Source organism: Hypanus sabinus, chromosome 1 (assembly GCF_030144855.1).
Source record: "Hypanus sabinus isolate sHypSab1 chromosome 1, sHypSab1.hap1, whole genome shotgun sequence".
Lineage (NCBI taxonomy): Eukaryota > Metazoa > Chordata > Chondrichthyes > Myliobatiformes > Dasyatidae > Hypanus > Hypanus sabinus.
In genome coordinates, this window is record NC_082706.1 from 21,707,934 (window position 1) to 21,729,474 (window position 21,541).

General features: G+C 39.0%; 1 protein-coding gene across 2 annotated transcripts in view; it reads left to right on the forward strand.

Annotated features, from left to right (window-relative positions):
• LOC132391805 (glutamine--fructose-6-phosphate aminotransferase [isomerizing] 1) overlaps positions 1-21,541 on the forward strand; it is a 94,232-nt gene that overhangs the window by 20,461 nt on the left and 52,230 nt on the right. For both annotated transcript variants that reach the window (XM_059965443.1, XM_059965452.1), the window contains exons 2-8: positions 3,491-3,598; positions 4,745-4,852; positions 8,213-8,338; positions 12,330-12,388; positions 13,470-13,604; positions 16,467-16,528; positions 19,215-19,294. In XM_059965443.1, coding sequence (XP_059821426.1) covers positions 3,491-3,598; positions 4,745-4,852; positions 8,213-8,338; positions 12,330-12,388; positions 13,470-13,604; positions 16,467-16,528; positions 19,215-19,294 — 678 coding nt within the window. The remainder of the gene's footprint in view (positions 1-3,490; positions 3,599-4,744; positions 4,853-8,212; positions 8,339-12,329; positions 12,389-13,469; positions 13,605-16,466; positions 16,529-19,214; positions 19,295-21,541) is intronic.

Consider the following 21,541-nt stretch of genomic DNA (forward strand, 5'->3'; position numbering starts at 1 on the left):
GCTGTGTGTATGTGCGCGCGCACGTTTTTCAACCAGCACACAAAGGTAATTAATGTGCGCACAAAAGGTTAGTTACCTAAAATAATGTAGTAATTAATAATTATACTTATTGAAAATAATCTTTTAGCTAAATGTTTCTGTTAACTAGTTAGTCGGTTTTTCAAACACCACAATGCACGTCACTAATTTACGTCACCTCGCCTTTCCTGTTCCGGTTTGTACAGCTGCATCACGGCGGCAGCCATCTTTGGCGGAAAGTGTTCATATTTATAAAGTTTACAAAGATCTGTTTCAAATCCTGTAGATAGCTTACTAAGTTTTTATTAAAAATAATATTGATTCACTGTGTCGAATTCAAAAGAAGCAAAGGGTGTGAAGCGCAAAGGAACTGCAAATTTGTTTAAAGTTGAAAGGCTTAACAAAATAGTAGAAACTGCTACACCGAAAGCTCATGAGGTCATGAATGTTCAGCTATATGTTCATACATTTATGTATGATTCGGAAACTGGAGTTACCTGTTTGTATTGTCGTGATGCGAAAGTTGCTTGGGAATTTGCTAGTAGAAAGAAGTGGGATGATATTTGGAAACTAATATTGAAGCGTCGTTTGGCAAGTAAGTCGCATTTAGACAGTGTACGAAAGCTCAGGCAACAGAACTCGTCATTACCCTTTACAGAAGTGCTACGCATGTTACGGTTGAGTGCAGATGAGCAAGAGTGAAAACGGTCAGACCCAGAGGAGATCAAAAAATGGGTAAATGCCAAAGACAGGAGAGAGAAAAAAATAACTGTGACTTAAATATGTATGTTATTTTGTTGTTATTCTGTGCAGTTCATGTCAAATATTTTGTAAACCTACATAAATTGTGCCATGTGCGCATTCAGTGCGCACATACTTCTGTCACAGGAAAAAAAAATTTGCACAACATAAGATTTTTGTGCACACTGATTACTAAAAATTAGAGGGAACATTGGCTTGTAGTCCGTCCCTCCTGATTGATGAGTCCTGATCCAATCAAGTTTCTACTGTCACAGCTGGAATTCGATTGTAAACAAGGTGGGAGAGTGGAAGCCTCATCGGATGAGGACCAACCAAGCAGGAGGGGTGGATTACAGGGATATAAATAACACTGGACTAGACATGCGCAGGCATCATCCCTGAAGAAGATGGTAGAGCTTGTCATCAGAACATCAGTTATAATCGTTACCTTTACCTGGCTGGATGTCTGAGAAGAGTTTATTCAACATCAGTAACTTATGTATAATGGAGTGATTTGCCTGTGGATACTAGTTAAGATCTTTTTAAAAGAGGCCACTTAAATTCCTTTGGGGAATATTAGAATTAATAAACTTTGCTCAGTTCTTCTTGTGAGTGAAGATCAAAGTCATGTTGTGATTGGTGGTAGTGTTTGGAAGGGAGTCACCAAGCAGCATAAGTTAACATACATAATTGATGATGGCAAAGCATTTTGAAGTTAATGAATACATGTCTCCAATAGTTCACCTGTGTATAGAGACACAAGAGATTCTGTAGATGCTGGAAATCTTGAGCAGCACATACAAAATGCTGGAGGAACTCAGCAGGATAGACTGGAGGGAAATAAACAGTTGATGTTTCAGGGTGAGAACCTATATCAGGACCCTTCATGAATTCTTTTCATTAGTTTTGTCACTGTGCCTTAAAAGAAGGAAAATCCCCAGAGTGGACTTCAGATTTGACTCAACTGTTCCACACAGTATAGTTAAGTAGTCTTGATACTCAGTTACCCAGGGTTTAAGCTTAATGTGTGAAGTATCAATAAGAAAGTTATTACTGTCGAAAGAGCCAACACCATTTAGAGGGGAAAATATCTTTCTTTTTTAACAAAGTATCTCTGTGCAGAGGTTGCACAAAGATGTCATTGTGTCCTATGCTGTAACATATTCTATAAATAATTTGATCAGCTGAGTTTCCTGCGGCACAATTAGGGTCATTGTCGACAAGCAATAAAACAGCTTTTTGAGAAATTTCTGAACATGGAATAAGAAGACTGATCAACATTTAATCCAAACAGTATCTTCCTTGTGCCTTGCAATGTCTCTGGAATTCTTTCATGCCACAATCATCTTTAGTTCCAATTTTCTGTATCTATGTTACCCGAAAATCTCCTTTTGAATACTAGGGGTATATTAACAGCAGTCTCATCCTATTTGATTCATTGGTGAATGACTTGGGCTGAATTCCTGTTGTATGATCCACGTTTTCCAGTTGCATTTTAAAGCTACTGTATTATTTTGAATACATTGTGTATGTTTGGATCTCTGTGTATAAGGTGTTAGGGCCACATTTGTCTTGGAAGAAAGCCGAGTACTGCTGTGATGAGACGACAATCGGGTTGGAGGAGCAAAACATTGTATTCCATCTGGGTAGCCCCCAACCTGATGGTATGAATTTCTGGTAATTGCCCTCCCCTCTCCTTCACCATTCTCCATTCCCATTTCCCCCCCCCTCACCTTACCTCCTTGCCTGCCCATCATCTCCCTGTGGTGCTCTTCCCCCTTTCTTCCATGGGCTTCTGTCCTCTCCTGTCAGATTCCCCCTTCTCCAGCCGTTATCTTTTTCACCAATCAACTTCCCACCTCTTTACCTCATCCCTCTCCCCCTTTGGGTTTCTCCTATCACCTACTGCCGTGTAATTCCTCCCCCTCCTCCCACATTCTTCCTCTAACTTCTCATATTGTTTTCCCAGTCCTGATAAAGGGTCTTGGCCTGCAACGTCAACTGTACTCTTTTCCATAGACTGCTCCCTGGCCTGCTGAATTCCTCCAGCATTTTGTGTGTGTTGTTTGAGTAATCTCTAGCTGCTTCATTCTGGCTTCACATGAGACATGACTTCAGTGTCAGGAGCTGATATTTCTGTGGTATCAATTGAAATAAAACTGTTGAATACCACAGTTCTGCTAATACACTTTACACTAAGAAATGTAAGATCAATATTGCTTAGTGTTAAATGGAATGGCAACAAGGGGAAGAGGTCAAAGGCAATAGTAGTAATTGCCAGTAAGTTGCAGCTTCAAACTACCAGAGAAATTAAGCTTTTCAAGTTGCATTTGTTTGTAGATAAAAGATTAGCACATCATTTGAATTAAAGGGTAGGCTTGAATCAACTTGGCCTGAGGAGACCCTCTGTTGCTGGCATTCTGGACATCAGTTAGAACAGTGTTGCTTAAATTGCATTTTTTTCTGCCCCAACCCTTTGTCCTGTGATTGGAAATTGGTGGGACATGATGTGACGCTGACAATACAGTCAAATTTCTGGTCAGTGCACTAAGTTCTAACTGTGTGATATGTTTTCCATGACTTTCTACTTGTAATCCTTTACAATATCTTTAGATTCACATGAATTAGAAGTGGAATTGATCTTAGTTTTGCATGCAGTTGTTAACTTTTGATTGCTGCAGGGATTTGGGAGAAAGAATTTTGAAATATTTTCTTATGCTTTGATTTAAAGGAATCTTTGCTTACTTGAACTATCATGTACCTCGTACAAGAAGAGAGATCCTGGAAACTCTTATCAAAGGACTTCAGCGTCTTGAATACAGAGGATATGACTCTGCTGGTAAGCACAGATTTTGCATTCATTCATTGATAGCAGAGGAGGTTCCACCCTAAAGGGTGGCACGGTGGTGTAGTGGTTGGTGCAACACTTCATAGCACCAGCTATCGGGTTTCAATCCTGCTCCCAATGGTCGCGTGGGTTTCCTCTGGGTGTTTCGGTTTCCTCTCATTCCAAAAGATGTACCGGTTAGGGTTAGAATGTTGTGGGTGTGCTATGTTGGCATCGGAAACATGGCGACTCTCATGGGTTGCCCCCAGCACAGCCTCTGATTATGTTAGTCATTGACGCCAGCAGCACTTTAATATCTTATTTCCCTTGGCTGTTAATTAATGGGAGCACTACATGACTTAAAAACCCATTGCTGGTTTTGGCATGGCGAATTTTCACCCTGGCAGTCCCAGCATTTTGATTAGTGGAACAGTATTATTATTATTATTATTATTGTAAATTAAGGGTAAGTTTGCAAACTATTAGATCAAGGAAAAGAATATTTGGGGTCCAGAAGATTTGTGTTTTGATTTTTTAAAAATCTGTCCTTGCCCATCTAATAGAAGGAAATAAAAGTTTTTGGTTGTTTGTTTCCACAAACATTAAAGGATTATTCCAGTGGTGTTGGTCTTGTAAATCAAGATTAACTGGAATATTGAAGCAATGGTGAGGGAGTGGAGAGGAGGAATGGTGAAACGGTGTTAAACAGAGTCATGAGAGACTTCCTGTGCTGGAATATGGAGGAATTAACAATCTATGGAAGAGCTCAGTGAGTCTGTGGGAGGAGAGGAATTGCTGACATTTGAGTCACTTGAGAGTGGTTTGCATCCAGTGAACTGGGAAAGATTCTAACTTCAAAGGGGTGGGAGCCTCCTCTGATTGTACCATTGTCATTTGGAGAAACAAGATATGTAGATGCTGAGAACTGGAGCAACAGACAGTCTGCTAGAGGAACTCTGGGCCGAGCAGCATCTGTGGTTGAAAGAGAATGAGGGTACCCTGATACAATTTTGACCCAAAATGTCGACAGTTCCTTTCCCCTCAGATGTTGCTGGACTTGCTGAGTTCTTCCAGCAAATTGTTGCTTCAGTTGTCCTTTGTCTATTGATGGCTCAAGAGTTTTTGTAACACTCTGACTGGAATTTTTATTCCTGCCAGGTGTTGGAATTGATGGCGGAAATGACAAGAACTGGGAAAATAATGCACATCAGATCCACTTGATCAAGAAGAGCGGGAAGGTCAAAGCACTGGAAGATGAAATTGAAAGTAGGTATTCTTTGTCTAATGAAGCGTGTTTGCCTGCCTCGTATCGCAGAGGTTTGAGCTGCAGGAAGTGGGCAGTACTGAAGAATTCAGCCACTGAATTAATCCAAATACTTATGATGACAAACAGATGTGAAACTTAGTTGATTAAATTGTCAGTTACTTTTCCAAAGTATTATTAACTCTGAGAAGCAGGAACCCTGCAAAAGAACAAAATTAAATTGCTCATTCAGGCAATCGTTTTCTCCTACTTACACACTAATTCCAACATCTTTGATTTGAAGCAAGAAGATTATGGAATGGTTATACATTGTACCAGACTTGCTGATTAACCTATTTGGTCTGATATGAAAGATTTGCAGAATTGTTTCCTGTATTACTATCTGTAAGTATTAATCCATTGGCTCTATATAAGCACCATGGGGTTTCCTGAAACAGTAAAATGTGGTAATGAAATACCACGTTTTGCCACTTCCTCTCTTCAGTATTTTTTTTCCTCCTTGCTTTTGTGCTCTTTCTCCCTTCTTCCCTCCTCCTACCTCTCTCTCAGATCTGCCATCCCCTCTCCTCACTGTTTATTTTTGTTCTTTTTGTTTGTAACTATGTTGGTATCTTACTTGAGAATGAGTTCCTGAGCACTCTTTCCGGATTATTAGCTACTGATCCTGTATTGGAAGGCATTATTGTCTGCATATGATACAGTCCATATAAATCTTGTGTCAATTTAACAGCTGTGTGAAAATCAAATGGAAGAAGGTCACTTGTACAAAGTATGCAAGAGCTGCCAGTGGCTGTTGTATGAGGATACCTTGGGGTGGAGTTCAGATGTTAAATATCTGATTGCTATTTCCTGGAAGACTAGGACAGGATGTACACAAGCTGATTTAGGGTGCACCGCAGCAGATTAAATTAAATTGGTAGATCAGTTTATTATCATCATTGCATGTACTGAGGTAGAGTGAAAAACCTGTGTTGTTCATTGTTCATACAGATCAATTCATTACAACAGTACATTGAGTGCAAAATAATAATTGAGTGCAACTACAGAGAAGGTGCAGAACAGGTAAGACAATAAGGTGCAAGGTCATATCAAGGTAATTGTGAGGACAAGAGTCTCATCTAATCTTTCGATGGAACCGTTGACTAGTCCTACAACAATGGAAAAGAAGCTATCCTTGAGCTTGTATGTGCTTTCAGGCCTTTGTATCTACTACCCAGTGGGGAGGGAGGAGAAGGGAGGATGTCTGGAGTGGATGGAAAGTTTGATTATGCTGGCTGGTTGACAAGAGGCAGCAAGAAGCGTAGACAGAGGAAGCACCATAACTGAGAAGGAAATAATATCTGCAAGTTTCATGTGGAAATTACATTGCATTCAACAAAGCGTTTACACTTACAACAACTAAAATATGAACTAATTCAAGTTTTAACATTATATTGTTATAGATTTACTTACCCTTCCATTTTTCAGTTGAGTCTGATTTACAACGTCAACAAGTAGGTGGGCAGAAGATTGGTTCCATGTCTTTGTTTCAAAAAAAAGTCAGAATGATTAATTATTAATCAGAAAGTGTTCCGCATCAGCTATTCAGACTTCACCTTCAGTGTGTAGGGTCTTGGTCAGTTGTATGTGAGGTAATTTATCAAATCATAGGGGGACATTTAATTCTGAACAAAAACTATAAAGCCAATATGTTGCATAAGTTGAATGAGATAAAAGTTGTGGGAAAGCTGGAACAATTTGGTCTTAAAGGAGAGATTGTTACAGCTGTACAAAAACAAAATAATAAAGATAGCTCAGAGAACAACTTCAGAAAAAAGTTCAGGCACCAGAACAAGGTGTTCTAGGTTTAAGTAGATGTGTGAAACTTTCATAGAATTGTGGATTTGTAGAGCATTTCGAGTGAGCCCAGACATTTTAAGAAAATCATTGAATTAGTCCCACTCTTAACCCTACTATATATCTCAGTAATCTTTTTCTCTTTCCAGGTAGTTGGACACTTATCACATTGGTCATCTTCATCCAGACTGTTATTTATATTGGTCATCCAGGCATTTTGGTGGAAACCAAAGCCTCAAACTTTCCAGAGATAGTTGGATTAGATGATTGCAGTTTACTAAGTTTTATTCTGGTTGGATGAGCTGACAGGCGTCACAGACATAAATGAATCATGTGAACGCAGTTTTAATGTAAGCTTTCTCCTTTTAATTCCACAATTTGATAAACAGTGTGACAAATCTATTCATCGTATTCACCAGTTGTGTAGGAGAGAAAAGAACCCATTAGATGATTGGTAAACAGATGGAGGTTGAATCACACTTTACTTCCTGGCTCAATTTGGACCTCAGTTTGAGCTCTGAGCAGATTCATCAGCCTTGACCTGGTTTGATGGAACACATTTGGGCAGAGTTCTTTCTTCTAGTTTTTAGTTGGAAAGTTGAATTTCTTGAGGCTTTGGACTTGGTGTACATTTGGATGGTCCTTGGACCGGGAAGACCGTCTGGAGGCATGTGCTGCTTATATCCCAGGCAAAGCACGCTGTGAATGCCTACCCACTGACTGTTGACCTGTTCTCCCTAGGGTAATCAATTTGATATCCTGTTCTACTAGCTGGTGGTAAATTTAGTAGATTTTTCAGTTCTGCACTTAGCTAAATGGAATGAAGAGGGCAGTTTTGCAATACCTCCTTCACCAGTACAGGAAATCAGAGTAAATCTCATGCTTCTGGATCTCCAGGCATCTTGACTCAGTTCTTGCAATACCGTAAAATTTTATCTGCTAAATAAAGATGTAATATCATAGTTAAGGTTAGATCATGCTAGCTGAGGACAGTAAATGTTACCTATTTGGAAAAACTAAGTTCCAAATGGTAACAGAATATGGCATTGCAAATTATCCTGTGCTGAGCAGTATGAAATCTTGAAGCACAAATTTACTGTCAAATTAGTATAGTTCCCTCTATGCCTTGAAGTAGCTAATGCTGAGGTATGATACAATCTAACTACTCAAGGCAGAAAACACTGAATGCTTTACTTATGAAGAGATAATCCACAGTGGTTTCATTTACCACAAATCTCAGAACAGAACATTTGGGATTGGTGCCCAGAGCTCGAATTCAGTGAAGCCTATAGTCCCATGTGCCCTCCTGATAATCAATAAAGTAGATTCATTTTAAGGTGTTAGCCAAAGTTTTTGTGAGTCAGTTTATTCTTGAGTTTTCTGTTTCGACATTAACCCTTTGCATCACTTTCAAGCTCATATCCGTCATATCTTAGAGGTGGTCATTCAGACCAAGTGTGTTCGAATGTAATAGCCTGTTCTTGCAAATAGAAGGTTTTGATTGACACAATGCTGCTCCTTTTCAGAACAAGACTCCATAGATTTGGACATTGACTTTGAAGTACATCTTGGAATTGCGCACACTCGTTGGGCAACTCATGGTGTCCCCAGCTCAATCAACAGTCATCCACAACGCTCTGACAAGAACAATGGTAAGTTTTGACCTGAATTGGTTAGTGAGCCCCTTCAAGCTATTAGAAGCTTTTAGCTTTGTCTCTACACAGCTTTCAAGATTGTTCTATCACTAGTTGTCTATCCTAATATCCGTCTGACAGAAGAGTGAACTCTTATCAAGCAGTTGCTATTATTTCACATAATTCTTAATGGAACTTAAGATTATTTATTCCTCATTTTGTTTTCTCATTATTTTTGGCTATTTTAAAATACTGCAAGCTAACGTTTAGAATAGCGGCTTCCTTCTCTCACCTTATCTCCTTACCTCCCTCTGTGCTCCTCCCCCTTCCCTTTCTTCCATGGTCTTCTACCCTCTCCTATCAAATTCCCCCTTCTCCAGCCCTTTATCTCTTTTACCAGTCAACTTCCCAACCATTTACTTTGCCCTTTTCCTGGTTTCACCTATGACCTATCGCCTTGTACTACTTCCTTTCCCTCCTTCCACCTTCTTGCTCCGACTGCTCATCTTTTTCTCCCCAGTCTCGATGAAGAGTCTCGTCCTGAAAGGTTGACTGTTTACTCTTTTCAGTAGATGCTACAGCATTTTGTGTGTGTATTACTTTAGAATAGAGATTGTAAATCACAGAAGTCCAGCTTCCTCAACCATATCAATATTAGAAAAAAAAGGGTGAATTCATTGAATTTTATTCACTTCAGGCTCAGCCAATGAAGAATCATAATTTTGGCTTTAATTTGTTCAAGAGGTGGGTGACTGGACATTTGTTGCCATTGTTCTTGCACAGAAAAGGGAGTAGTGATGGCTGTTTTCTGAAGCCTTTCTACTCTGATAAAGCATAATCAGAGACTCTGCAGTCTCTCTTCGTTCTGCCAATTATTAAAGCAATTTAACTGACTGATCGTTAGCAGAGTTGAATGAGATCCCTTTAATTGATGGCTGGTGGGCAAGATTATCGTACATTCTGGTTCATATAAAAATGTCTCTTTGTTGTCAATAGCAACTTAAGACAATAATTCTCAAATTGTATCAAGCATTTAACCTGCCATTTGGACTTAAAACAAAGAAAATCCAAGAAACTGTGCCAAGTCGTATGGGAGCCTGCTGCTGTCTTGAGCAATTAAGAACAGTGGAAGAGGGAGTAGACTATTCAGCCCCTCTATCTGGTGCTGCTGTTGTTAAGACTGTGGCTAATCTGTGTCATCACTTCATCCAGGAACCTTAGTTCCATATCTTGGTAAACAGGAAGAGATTCCATTGAGCTAGCTTTGTTTGGGAGAAAATTCTAACCCTTTTCCATGCTTTTCATTAAGCCAATGTTCTTAGAGGCATGAGGGACTGTAGATGTTGGCATCTAAGGCAAGAAAAGCAAACTACTAAAGGAATTCACTAGGTCAGGCAGCAACTGTGGCAGCAGAGCAATAGTCGATGCTTTTGATAGAGACTCTGCATTGGGACTGAATATAGAGGGGAGATATGATGGGCAAGGGGCTCTGCAATGACTGGCAAGCAGTAGGTGGAACTGTTTGAAAAGAGGAATGATGAGCAGATGAAGACGGTGGAGAGGTGCATTCAGAGGCTGAAAGGTGATAAGTGGAGGCAATAAAGGACAACAGGTTTGGAATCTAGTAAGAAAGGTGTTGTGGAACCAAAAATGGGAGGGTTGACAGTCAGATAGCTAGGAGAATTGGTACAGATGTTGGTGAAAGGTATGGCTCCCACTCCTATCCCTACTCTCTCATTACCATCCAGGGACCTAAGTGACATTTCCAGATGAGGCTTCTGGAGATTTACAGGCACCTCTCCAACCTTGTCTCATGCATTCAGTGCCCACCATATGGCCTCCTCTATATCAATGAGACAAAGGTGTATGCTAGGTGATTGCTTTCTCAAGCACCCTATGCTCTGTTGGTAACAACCACCTTAAGTTCCCAGTCTCAAACCATTTCAACTCCCGGTTTTGACAGCAACCCACCTGTCCTTTGCCTTCTCCACTGTCACCATGATGCCAAATACAAAGTGGAGGAACAGTGTCTCATGTTGTACCTGTGCCATTTCCAACTCAATAATATGAACTGTGGAATTTCTAGTTTCAGGTAACTGCACCTCCAATTCCTTTCCTTCTTTCTTAGCAACTGAAGTTCTCTCAACCATCAGACTTTCTTTCCAAATCCTCCCCCAGCCCCCATACCCAGTCTTTTCTCATCTATCTATCTGCTTATTACATACACACTTAGCCTTTTTGGTCTCCTGTCTCCTCCCCCGTGAAGTCTGTCATCCCTTCCTTTTTTGGTTGTACTTACCACTACCTTTACTTATTAGATTCCAGAATCTGTGGCCTTTTGTTGTCTCCCCTTGCAACCTCTTTCTTTACCTCCATCTTCCCTTTCTCCCACCTGGCTCCTTTTGTCTATCATTTCCTTTCTCATTTGGTCCACTTACAGCTTTTCAGCTTCTGACTTGTCCCTCCCCCTCACCTCTCTGTACTATCTATCTCCCGTCTACACCCTCAACCCTGGTGCAGGATCACAACCTGAAAATTGACTACCAATCTGCCTCCACAGACATTGTCTAACTACTTGAGTTCCTTCAGCAGCTTGTTTCTTGAATTACTAGTCACTTTACTCTGATAGTGAATTATATCCTCTTTCCTGGACTTGCCACCAATGTGCTCCTGTTCCTGTTCATCAGTTGTCTTCAAAATTCTCTCAACATCCTTCTAGAAATAAGCATATTTTCTGATGTAGTTTCTATATAGGAGATTAATCATCTGTAACTTTTGGAACATTCCAGTGGGTTTCTGCTCCTCTTCTGCAGCTCCTGTCTTGTAATTTTATGTTGCATTTCTCAGAACTATATTAAATGCTCCAAACTTGATTTGTTGAAGATTTTTTTCCTGTGACAAATCTTACTTAAATTATCTTTTTAACACAGGATTCTGAAGATATTGGCAATTCTAGCAACACACAAAATGGTAGAGGTCAGACAGCATCCATGGATGGGAATAAACTGTCAACGTTTCAAGCTGAGACCCTTCATCAGGGTTCCAGTTGTGAGGACGTAAATTGTCTCCTATACCTCTAGCTAAAAGACTAACTCTTGAGATTTTTGAAGCTGACTGCTTCATTTTAAGGAACTTCGTACATGGCTGTTGAATCACTTTGGACCTTCTCTTCTATAACATTTCCAGCCTTTATTTAGTATTATGTTCTCAATCACTAATACAAAATGGATGATCTCAGCTGCAGTTTTACTGAATCACTAATTTGTTAATGTCCCTTTAAAAGTTTGCCCTCTTAATTTGGACAAACTTGAACAATGTAATTTATTTTCTATCCTAAGTTGGTACAGATCCTTATGAGCTACTATTTAACTTGTTTCCATTTTGAATAACTGCACAATGCTCCTGTTCTAAGTTCTCTTGTCCGACAAAGCCAGAATTTGATTCTCTGAGCTTTAACTGTTGCTATCATTCTATAATGTGGAGTCTTTCAGATGTATCCTTCAGGAAGTCCAAATAAGCCATTTCCATAGCATTTACACCTTCAAAAATTTTAAGTAGCTTTACTGGATGACCTACAATCAACTGGTTCTCCCTTGGCACTCAAAATTCTCAAGTAATTGGTCATTCTTCAATTAAGATTTCCGCCCAAAAATTGTTAGATAAACAGTTCATTAATTCTCTCTCAGAGCATGGTATGTAGTGGTTAGCACAGCCCTTTACAGTACAGGCAACCAAGGATTAATTCCTGCCACTACTTATAAGGAGTTTGTACGTTTTCGTGTAGGGGTGCTGCGGTTTCCCCTCTCAATCCAAAGATGTACCAGTTAATTGGTCATTGGAAATTGTCCCATAATTCAGCTAGGATTATGTCTGGGGAATTGCTGGATGGTGTGGCTTGAAGGGCCAGAACGGCCTATTCCATGCTGTATCTCAATAAAATAAATAAAGATGAGTTTAGTTGCTTAAATAAGACAATAACCATGTTCTTTTGTTCTTTCTTCTTTTTCAGAGTTCATTGTTATTCACAATGGCATCATTACAAACTACAAAGACCTGAGGAAGTTTCTTGTATGTACATAAAGATTACATAATGTGTTTTGTATATTCATGTTATCTGTATGAGAGCAAGAGGGTCATGTACAATGAGTATAGTTCTACACCACATGTACTATCCCCACTGCCCTTACAGGTAAACAGTAACTAATTGTTGCTTGTTTACAAAGGCGTTTTGTTGGCTATATTAGGCATATTGGATACGTTTGAAATTAAGGTAGCTGTTTTTATCTTATTAAAAGTGCCAATATCCCCCCCCCCCCAAAATTATTTTTTTTTTCTCCACTGAACCCATTTGAATTCAAATATACGACTGAGGTTTCCCTGTCTAATACCTTGTTTGGAAGAAGCATTGTTACCAATATATTAGAACCATAGAACACTACAGCACAGTACAGGCCCTTCAGCCCTCCATGTTGCGAAATGGTTGTGATTAAGAGTCTAGGAGTATGTTATTATTTACAAAGACTGTGCCTGAGTGATGAACAGGTTCTGTTTTCTCAGAACTACATAAGGTGATTTTTGTCCATAACTTCGAAAATACTCGGAAATCAGTTGGTGCAGAAACTATACCTCCACAGGGTTATAATGGCTCATTTATAAACTAATGAAAGAAAAGAATTACTGTAAGTAAAGGTGGGGGGAAACTAGTTCCGCTATTCATAGGAACAAATGTATATTGGACTTATGATTTAATAATTTTATGTGAACTTGTCTGCATTAGGGATATCATAACTTGGGGCAGCCTGTAGTTTTCCTTTTGCAAATAGCCCGTACAGCATTCTCAGTGCGGGTATTTCTGTCATAATAGCAGCGACCATTAGTGCATCTGATTACTTTGTCTTCCAATTCTGCCCTCTGTGTGGCACAATTCAGGAAGTGGACTTCCATGTAACTTTTCCTCCTTCAGTATGATAGACTGATGCTACACGATATGACGCAGTCTGACGTCCTGTGTTTGTTGACTTGTGCTTTAACTTTCTGCACACCCTACCTCTGTAAAGCTGGTAGGTGTTGGTTTGTTTCCTCTGTCTTGTAGCAGGAGCTAAGTTCCTGTTTCTGAGCATTGTATCAATTTCTCTATGTCTCATTGCAGGAAAGCAAAGGTTATGAATTTGAATCTGACACTGACACGGAATCTATTGCGAAACTGGTCAAGTATATGTACGATAACCGTGAGGATGACAACATCAGTTTTGCCACCTTGGTGGAGAGGGTTATTCAGCAACTGGTAATATTTTAGAAGGATTTGTTATTCTTTATTTTTCATGTTACTTAAAAACAAATAATAACACTATAGAGGCATAGAAAATTATAGCACTGAGATGGGCCCTTTGGTCCGTGGAGTCCGTGCCAGATTGATCATAACCCTCCATACCCCTGCCACGGACCCATCCAGACTTCCCTTAAACTCTGAAGTCGAGCTAGCATGCATACTTGCGCTGGTAGCTCATTCCACACTCTCACGAGTGAAGGTCTTTCCCCAGTGTTGCATTACAGACAGTAATTCATCAGAGCAACACACATAGGTTGCTGGAGGAACTCAGCAGGCCAGGCAGTATCTGTGGGGAGAAAAAGTACAGTCGGCATTTTGGGCTGAAACCTGCCGAACTTCTGAACCAAAGGTTTTTGGTTCAAGCCTTAATTTTTGGAAAACGAGCCTATATTCTACCTTAACAGTACAACTCCCAGTGGGTTGCTAGGTTTGGCTGAGACATCAATCTATTCTACCTGCTCAGATGATGCCAAATAAAATCCCAGAACATCCATCAAGAAAACATTGTGCCTTTCTCCAGCATCCTAGCCGGACATCCTTCCATTATGAATATCAGGTTAGATTGATAGGATATCACTCTTATTGCTGTTTGTGTGGTCTTGTTTGTGCATAGTTTTACTGCTCTGCTTTTGGAATTTAGGAATCACTATAAGGTGTTGTGGGGAATCTTGACGTAAAAGCTACTTCCATAATTTCAATTGCTTTGGAAAGGGTAAGACAAGGGACACACACCAGTCCTCAGAAGTAGAAAGAGTGAGCAATTTCAGGTTCTTGGGTGTCATCTCCGAGGACCTAACCTAGACCCAACATATTAAGGCAGCTACCAATGCGGCCTGATTTCATTAGAGTTTGAGGAGGTTTGGTATGTCACCAAAAACCTTTGCAAATTTCTACAGATTTACGGTGGAGAGCATTCTAACTGACTGTATCACTGTCTGGTATTTTGGGGTGGGGGGGTACTGTACAGGAGCAAAGTAAACTACAGAGAGTTGTAAAATTAGTTGGCTCCATCATGGGCACCAGCCTCCATAATATCCAGGACATCTTCAAAGAGTGATGCCTCATAAGGGATGTGTCAATCATTAAGGGCCACCATCACCCAGAACATGCCCTCTTTTCATTGCTACCATCAGGAAGGAGATGCAGAAGCCTGAGGGCATTCCACCATTCAGGAACAGCTTCTTTCCCCTACTGTCTGATTTCTGTATGAACATTGAACCCATGAACAGTAACTCAGTACTTTTTTTTGCACTTGTTATTTAATTTAACTATTTAATATATAGATTTTTATTGTAGTTCAGTTTTTTTCCTCCAATGCTATGTATTGCATGGTACGGCTGCCACAAAGTTAACAAATTCCACGACACGTGCTGGTGATGTTAATCCTGATTTTGATTCTTGGCACTTTTTTGTTAAAAACCCCTCTGGAAAAGTGGAATCCAATCATGATACTTAATTTTGCTAAGAACTCGTGCACCAGCTGATCAGGCAACTGCATTTGAAAAGCTCTCAAAAACGTTAAAAAAGAGTCATGATATTTTCAGAAGTTATTTGATGCTTAAAAGGTTGATGCATGAGACAAGAGCAGATGATGTTGAGAGGAAATGTGTCAGCATGGAGAAGATTGGTCATCATGCAGAACTCGGCAAATCTGAATAAAAAAGACCACTTCTTTCGGGGCAGAAGCAAGGAGTGCCCCAAGGACCAGTTCCGTGCTCTCAGTTACGTACAGCTTGAGCGCCAGTGATAAGAGATCATGTTGTGATGCAGATATTAGGTCTTGGGTAGATTGTGAATAAGCAAAAAATGATAAATGAAGCAGCATGAAAAGTACGAGGTCATGTACTTCGGTAAGAGGAATCTGCAGGCAGCTTGCTATCTGAATGGAAAAAGAGTGTAGTGGAGGAATCTAGATATTCTTGTGCACTAGTGGGATGCTTCTACTAGTAGGATAATTTCAAATGAAAGGATGTAAATATAAAATAAGGAAGTGTTTATTTAAAATTGAACATCTTGTGGAGAGTGGAAACTCTGAATTTTTTTTACCCCAAGTGTAAAATTGGTTAGATCATTGTAGATTTTTAAAAGAGATAATAAACATGCACTCTTCTCATTGTTACCATCAGGAAGGAGGTACAGAAGCCTGAAGGCACATGCTCAGTGATTCAGGAACAGCTTCTTCCCCTCTGCCATCCGATTCCTAAATGGACGTTGAAACCTTGAACACTACTTCATTTTTATTATTAATGTTTTTGCACTATTTTTAATATAACTTTTTAATACAAATACATTTAATACACACATACGCTATAATTAATTTACTTATCTTTTTCATTTATTATCATGTTTTGCTGCTGCTGTGTTAACGAATTTGACGACATATGCCAGTGATTACTATTGGATGTAAATTATAAGGCCAAAGTAGCTTATTGATAATATGGCCCTTATCAAATATCTGATATTTGAACCATCACAATAAGATTTATGATTAAGTTGAAGGCTTTCTGTTATAGTATTGCTTGATGAGATTTCCCATGTACTCAATATACTTGACTGCAGTGTTTTGTATACCCGGAACACAAAGCACACTTTGTGTGTAACTTATCGAATGCAGCACCACCCAAAATCCTCTTGGCAAAACTTGATATTTCCATGATTTAGATCATGTTTTCAGTTTCACCCTTTGGGGTGTAACATTATTTAAACTTGGAATAACAGAGGGAAATGTGTGGGATTCAAGTTGCTGTTTACCTTTGATTAACTCAGATGCCACATTGTTTTTTCACTCCCTGCTTAAGCTTGTGTTTTGTTCTACAGGAAGGAGCTTTTGCTCTGGTATTAAAAAGTGTCCATTATCCAGGTGAAGCTGTCTGCACCAGGTATGTAAACTGTCTGAACAGATAATGATCCAACCCATGATCCTCACTATTTTTACTCTCTTTTTGCACTAGTTATTTAACACGTGTCTGTGCGTGTGTATATTTATTGAAATTTGCCGTATTCTTGTGTATTGTACTGGTGCTGCCGCAGAACAGCAAATTTCAAGACACATGTCAGTGATTTTTTTTATTCTATGGATTTGGTGTGCTACTTGCTCAGGCTTGACAAAGCAAAAAAAAAGACATTGCCAACATTATAAATAAGTTAGCAGTTAATTTCTTATGGGAAAGGCGCCCTTGGGACTTGCTGAAAATGTTATAATTTCTTTTCTGAGCAGTAGGAACCGAAATATGTTCATTATGTTAATGTCATTCCATAACATGTTTGAGCCCTGAGGTGATGAAGGTCTGGATTATTTGCATTTCAAATGATGTAGGGGGCAGCACTGCAGGAGAAGTGAAACAATAGACATAAAGATTTGTAAGTAGATTGACATGAATTGAAAGCACTGTGCTGAAATCTAACTAAAAAGACAAAATTTGAAGAGACAATAAATATATATATAAAAAAAATTACACTTCTGAAATGAATTGTGGGGGGAAAAGTTTCCTATGAACCTTATTATTGAACTACATTTATTTTTGATTTAGACGTTATTGATTTGGGATTTATCTTGTCAGAAAATAGTTTGGGCTTATGCATGTCTGCAGTTTTTATCTTAAATGTAATTTGTCCTTTGTGTTATATTATTTGAGTCTTATTTAAATTAAATGAGACACACGCTGCACTTTGGCCAAGAGGACTATAACATCAGTTCAATGCGCTAGCATTAGGAAAAGGGAGGAGAATTGTCAAGGGAGGAGGCTAAGAGCAACACTTAGATCACTAAGGCTACCAAAGAGTAAACTTGGCACAGTTTGACATAGAATATTAACAATGGCTATTTAATTTAAAGATTAGGTAACTTACTGACATAATCATCAGAATAATAAGTGAATAATTTAGCTGTAGAAATGCAGCAGCAGTTATGGTTTGGTTTAATTTAACATGGATTAGAACTTTTTATTAGCGAAAAAGGCACGCAAGTTTTTGTTTTGGAGATTTTTTTTGTCTCTACAAATTTATACAAGTGAATTGACTTAAATTATTATTCCAAGATTTAATGTTCGATACGTGTACTTTCAAGATTTTCTTTCACTTTCCTGCTGTTTTTTTTTATTTAGCTCTTTTTTGATATCTGATAATAAAACTTTTTCTTGCATTCATCAACTTCAAATCTTTACTTGAGGCAGTCATCTAGTCACAATTTTCTATCAAAGTCAATTTTCTAATTAAACCTTGACAAACATATCTGTACTCAATTATCAAGGAAACAATAAAAGACCCTTTGTTTGGACGAACTCTTTGCTCAGAGGCTCTCTTCAAGGTCAAAAGGTCAGCAGTGAGATTCCATTTAAACCTATCCATTAGTAGACTACTTTTATCTGCACTTAATTAAAAGTTAACAGAATACATCTAAATGTTGCTGGAATTATTTGAAGTCCCAAACCAACTGACTAGGAGGCTGGGAGATTATACTTTAGCTAATTATGTCACTTGGATTTTCTTTGTCCAGTATAAATTAAATTCACATGGTATTTTGCCTCAGAAGTACTGAAATAATATGTGGCAGGTAATCCTAAAATACTGGAAATGCAATGCCTTTGTATACCTTGTTGAGCAATGATTTGCACTGCAATTGGCATTTTGTTTACATTGTTCATGCATTTGCATATTAATGGTGAACATCCTCTCTCTACTTTGAGCTGTACAGTGGAGAAATAGACCTTTCGGCCCAAACTGTCCATGCCAACTGTGGTGCCTGTCTATGGCAATTTCGCTTCCCTACATCAGACCTGTATTCTGCAATTCCAGGGGTTCTCAACTTGGGGTCCATGGCATAAAAAGGTTGGGAACCCCTGGCCTATTAATTTGCTGTCTAAGTACCTGGCCAAATTTCTTCCAAATGTAAATGTATCTGTGTTTGCCACCTCCTGTAGTAGCATGTTCCATATAACTACCATCCTCTATGTGGGAAAAGCTTGCCTTTTAAATTTCTCCCCTCTCACCTGAAACCTCTGCCCTCTTAGAACTAGCCTGTCCTTGGATAAAGCTATATCTGTCCTGTCCATAATTTGATAAACATCTATACGGTAATTCCTCAGGTTCTCTCACTCCATTAAGAACAAACATTGCTGTCCTACCTCTTCTTGTAAGTAAAACCCTCCATTTGAAGCAATATCCTGGTGGATCTCTTAACGCTACTTCACAGTCTGCCTACCAAACCTTATAATATGGTGACCAGAAAAACCTAGAAATCTACAGCAGTTACAGGTCCTTCAGCCCACAGTGTTGTACCGACCATGCAACCTACCCTAGAAACTGCCTAGGTACCATACATGTTTCTTATTGGATTGTGAATTTAGTTCTACATGAATTGAAGATGTGTTAGTTCCTCTTTTATTCCTTATGCTAAGATTGTCTTTTGCAAAGCTGGGTAAACTTGGACTAGGCCTGCAGTTTTCTCACTGCTTGAACCACTTTAGCTACATTGTGCTGTTAATATCAGCTATGAATATTAGAACAGGCTCATTTTGTTCTCAGAAATACCAAGAAAATTGATGTTAATTTGTTTCATCTCTCAAGACGTGGGGGCCCTCTGCTTATAGGTGTGCGAAGTGAGCATCGACTTTCAACTGACCACATACCTGTACTGTATCGCTCAGGTAAGAAACTTCCATCACCTTGTTCTGTATGTGCTTTTTGCTCTGACATCCTGTAGAGCTGCAGACTGTAGGAAGTCTCTCATTTGAGATTCATGTTAATCATAGTTTTTTTTTAAACTTCCTTGGTGTCTCCCTAGCTTCATTCAGTGTGTTCTGCGTAATGAACTGAATGTAAGTCAGTATCAGTTTGTTCAAGATATCTCCTGGTAACAAATGGCTTCCATTTTTTTTTGCAGAAGTGCTTAAATCAGTTTTGTCCATAAGTTGGAAATGCATATAGGTGGTTGTGTGGTCACCATACCTGAACAGCATTGTAATGAATGGCATCAAAAACATACAATTGATAGGAAGGAACAGCAATTATTAAAAGTGGGAAGGCAGAGGAAACTAATTCGGGCATTGTACTTTCAAATTCAGTAATATTACAGCAAGTACAGGTCGTATGTTGAGCCTTCATAACACAGTGTTGGCCTGTAAGCAGTTTGTTGATTTCCTTTCCAGTCCCTGTGGGTTGTAAATCCATTGGCCACAGATTAACATTTTGTATTGGGTTGACAGATGATGTATCTAAGCTAGCCAATCACTGATGACTAAACTTCAGAGACCTTATTTTATTTAGAGGTACAGGCCCTTACTGCCCTTTAAACCATGCCATCCAGCAACCCACTAACCTAATCATCGGACAATTTACTATGACTGATTAACCTACCCAGTACACCTTTAGACTATGAGGGTGGTGGGTGGGGGACCAGAGTGCCCAAGGGAAATCCACGCATTCCACGGGGAGGGCCTACAAACGCCTTACAGAGGATGCTGGGATTGAACTTTGCACTTCGATGCCCCGAGCTGTAATAGTGTTGCACTAACCACTAACATTACTCTGATGCCCACTGGTATCTGGACATAAGCCAGAGGTCACAGCTGATTTATTTCAAAGGTGAGGAGGAATTTCTTTAGTCATAGGGTGGTGAATCTGTAGAATTCATTGTCATAAACATCTGTGGAGGCAAAGTCATTCGATACATTTAAAGTGGAAGTTGATAGTTTCTTGATTACTAAGGGCATCAAAGGTTATGGGGTGGAGGCACGAAAATGGTGATGAGAGGGATAATAAATCAGCAATGCTGGAATGAAGGAGCAGACTTGATGGGACAAATGGCCAAATTCTGCTCCTATGTCTTGTGTTCTTGCAGCTTGGAAAATCAAGTAGTGGAGATAGTGACAGATAAGAAACTGAGAGATTGGATTTTTACATGGGCCTAGAAACTGTTGCAGTTATTAAGGGTGTAAAGTAAAGGAGAAACTTAGAGATGCATGTAACAAAGGTGATAGCAATGATCAGGGGAGGACTTTCATCTGTATTTTGACTAAGCAAACCAATTTAACAGTAATTGTATGGAGGATGGATTTATGATTTAGATAAGAGATGATTTTCTGTAGCATTGCATTTCATCCAACAAAGAACAGGATATTTTGGACCTGATATTGTGCAATGATAAAAAATTAATATTATGTAGTTAGGATAGTAAAAGAGTGATTATAACATGACAGAATGTTATTTGAAGGTTGGCCACTACTGGGTTCAATAGAAACTGGGATTGTAAATCTTGACATTTAATAAAGGCATGAAGTATGAACTGGTTATAAAAAGTACATTCAAAGGTATGAAAATAAACAAACAATGGCTAACATTTAAAAATTAAAACCTAGTTTAAAGCAATAAAAATATTCCTTGAGGCTTAAAACCCCAGCAGGAAATGTGGTCCAGCCATAGCTAACGAGAGAATAAATACAGAATTAGATCAAAGGCAAAAGCTTAGTGTTGCCAAAAAGAGCAGTAAGCTGGAGGATTAAAAAAATATCTGAACACTGCTAAGGAGGGCCAGGAAATTGATAAGGAAGGGGAAAGTAGAATACAAGAATAGTCTACCAAGGAAGCATAAAAACCTATATTTAAAAAGAGATTAGTAAAAGTTAATGTGAATCTCTTATTAGGTGCAAGTGAAATTATATTGGGGAATAGGGAAATGACAAAGAAATTAGACAAGTACTTTGAGTCATCTTCATGGATAATGTGCAGAAATCCTAGAGTCTAGAGTTCAAAGTTAAATGTGAATTTATTATCAAAGTATATGTATGTCACCTTATGCAACCCTGAAATTCATTTTTTTGAGGGCATACTCAGCAAACCCATGAAGTAGTAACTGTAACAGGATCAATGAAAGATCAACCAAAGTGCGGAAGACA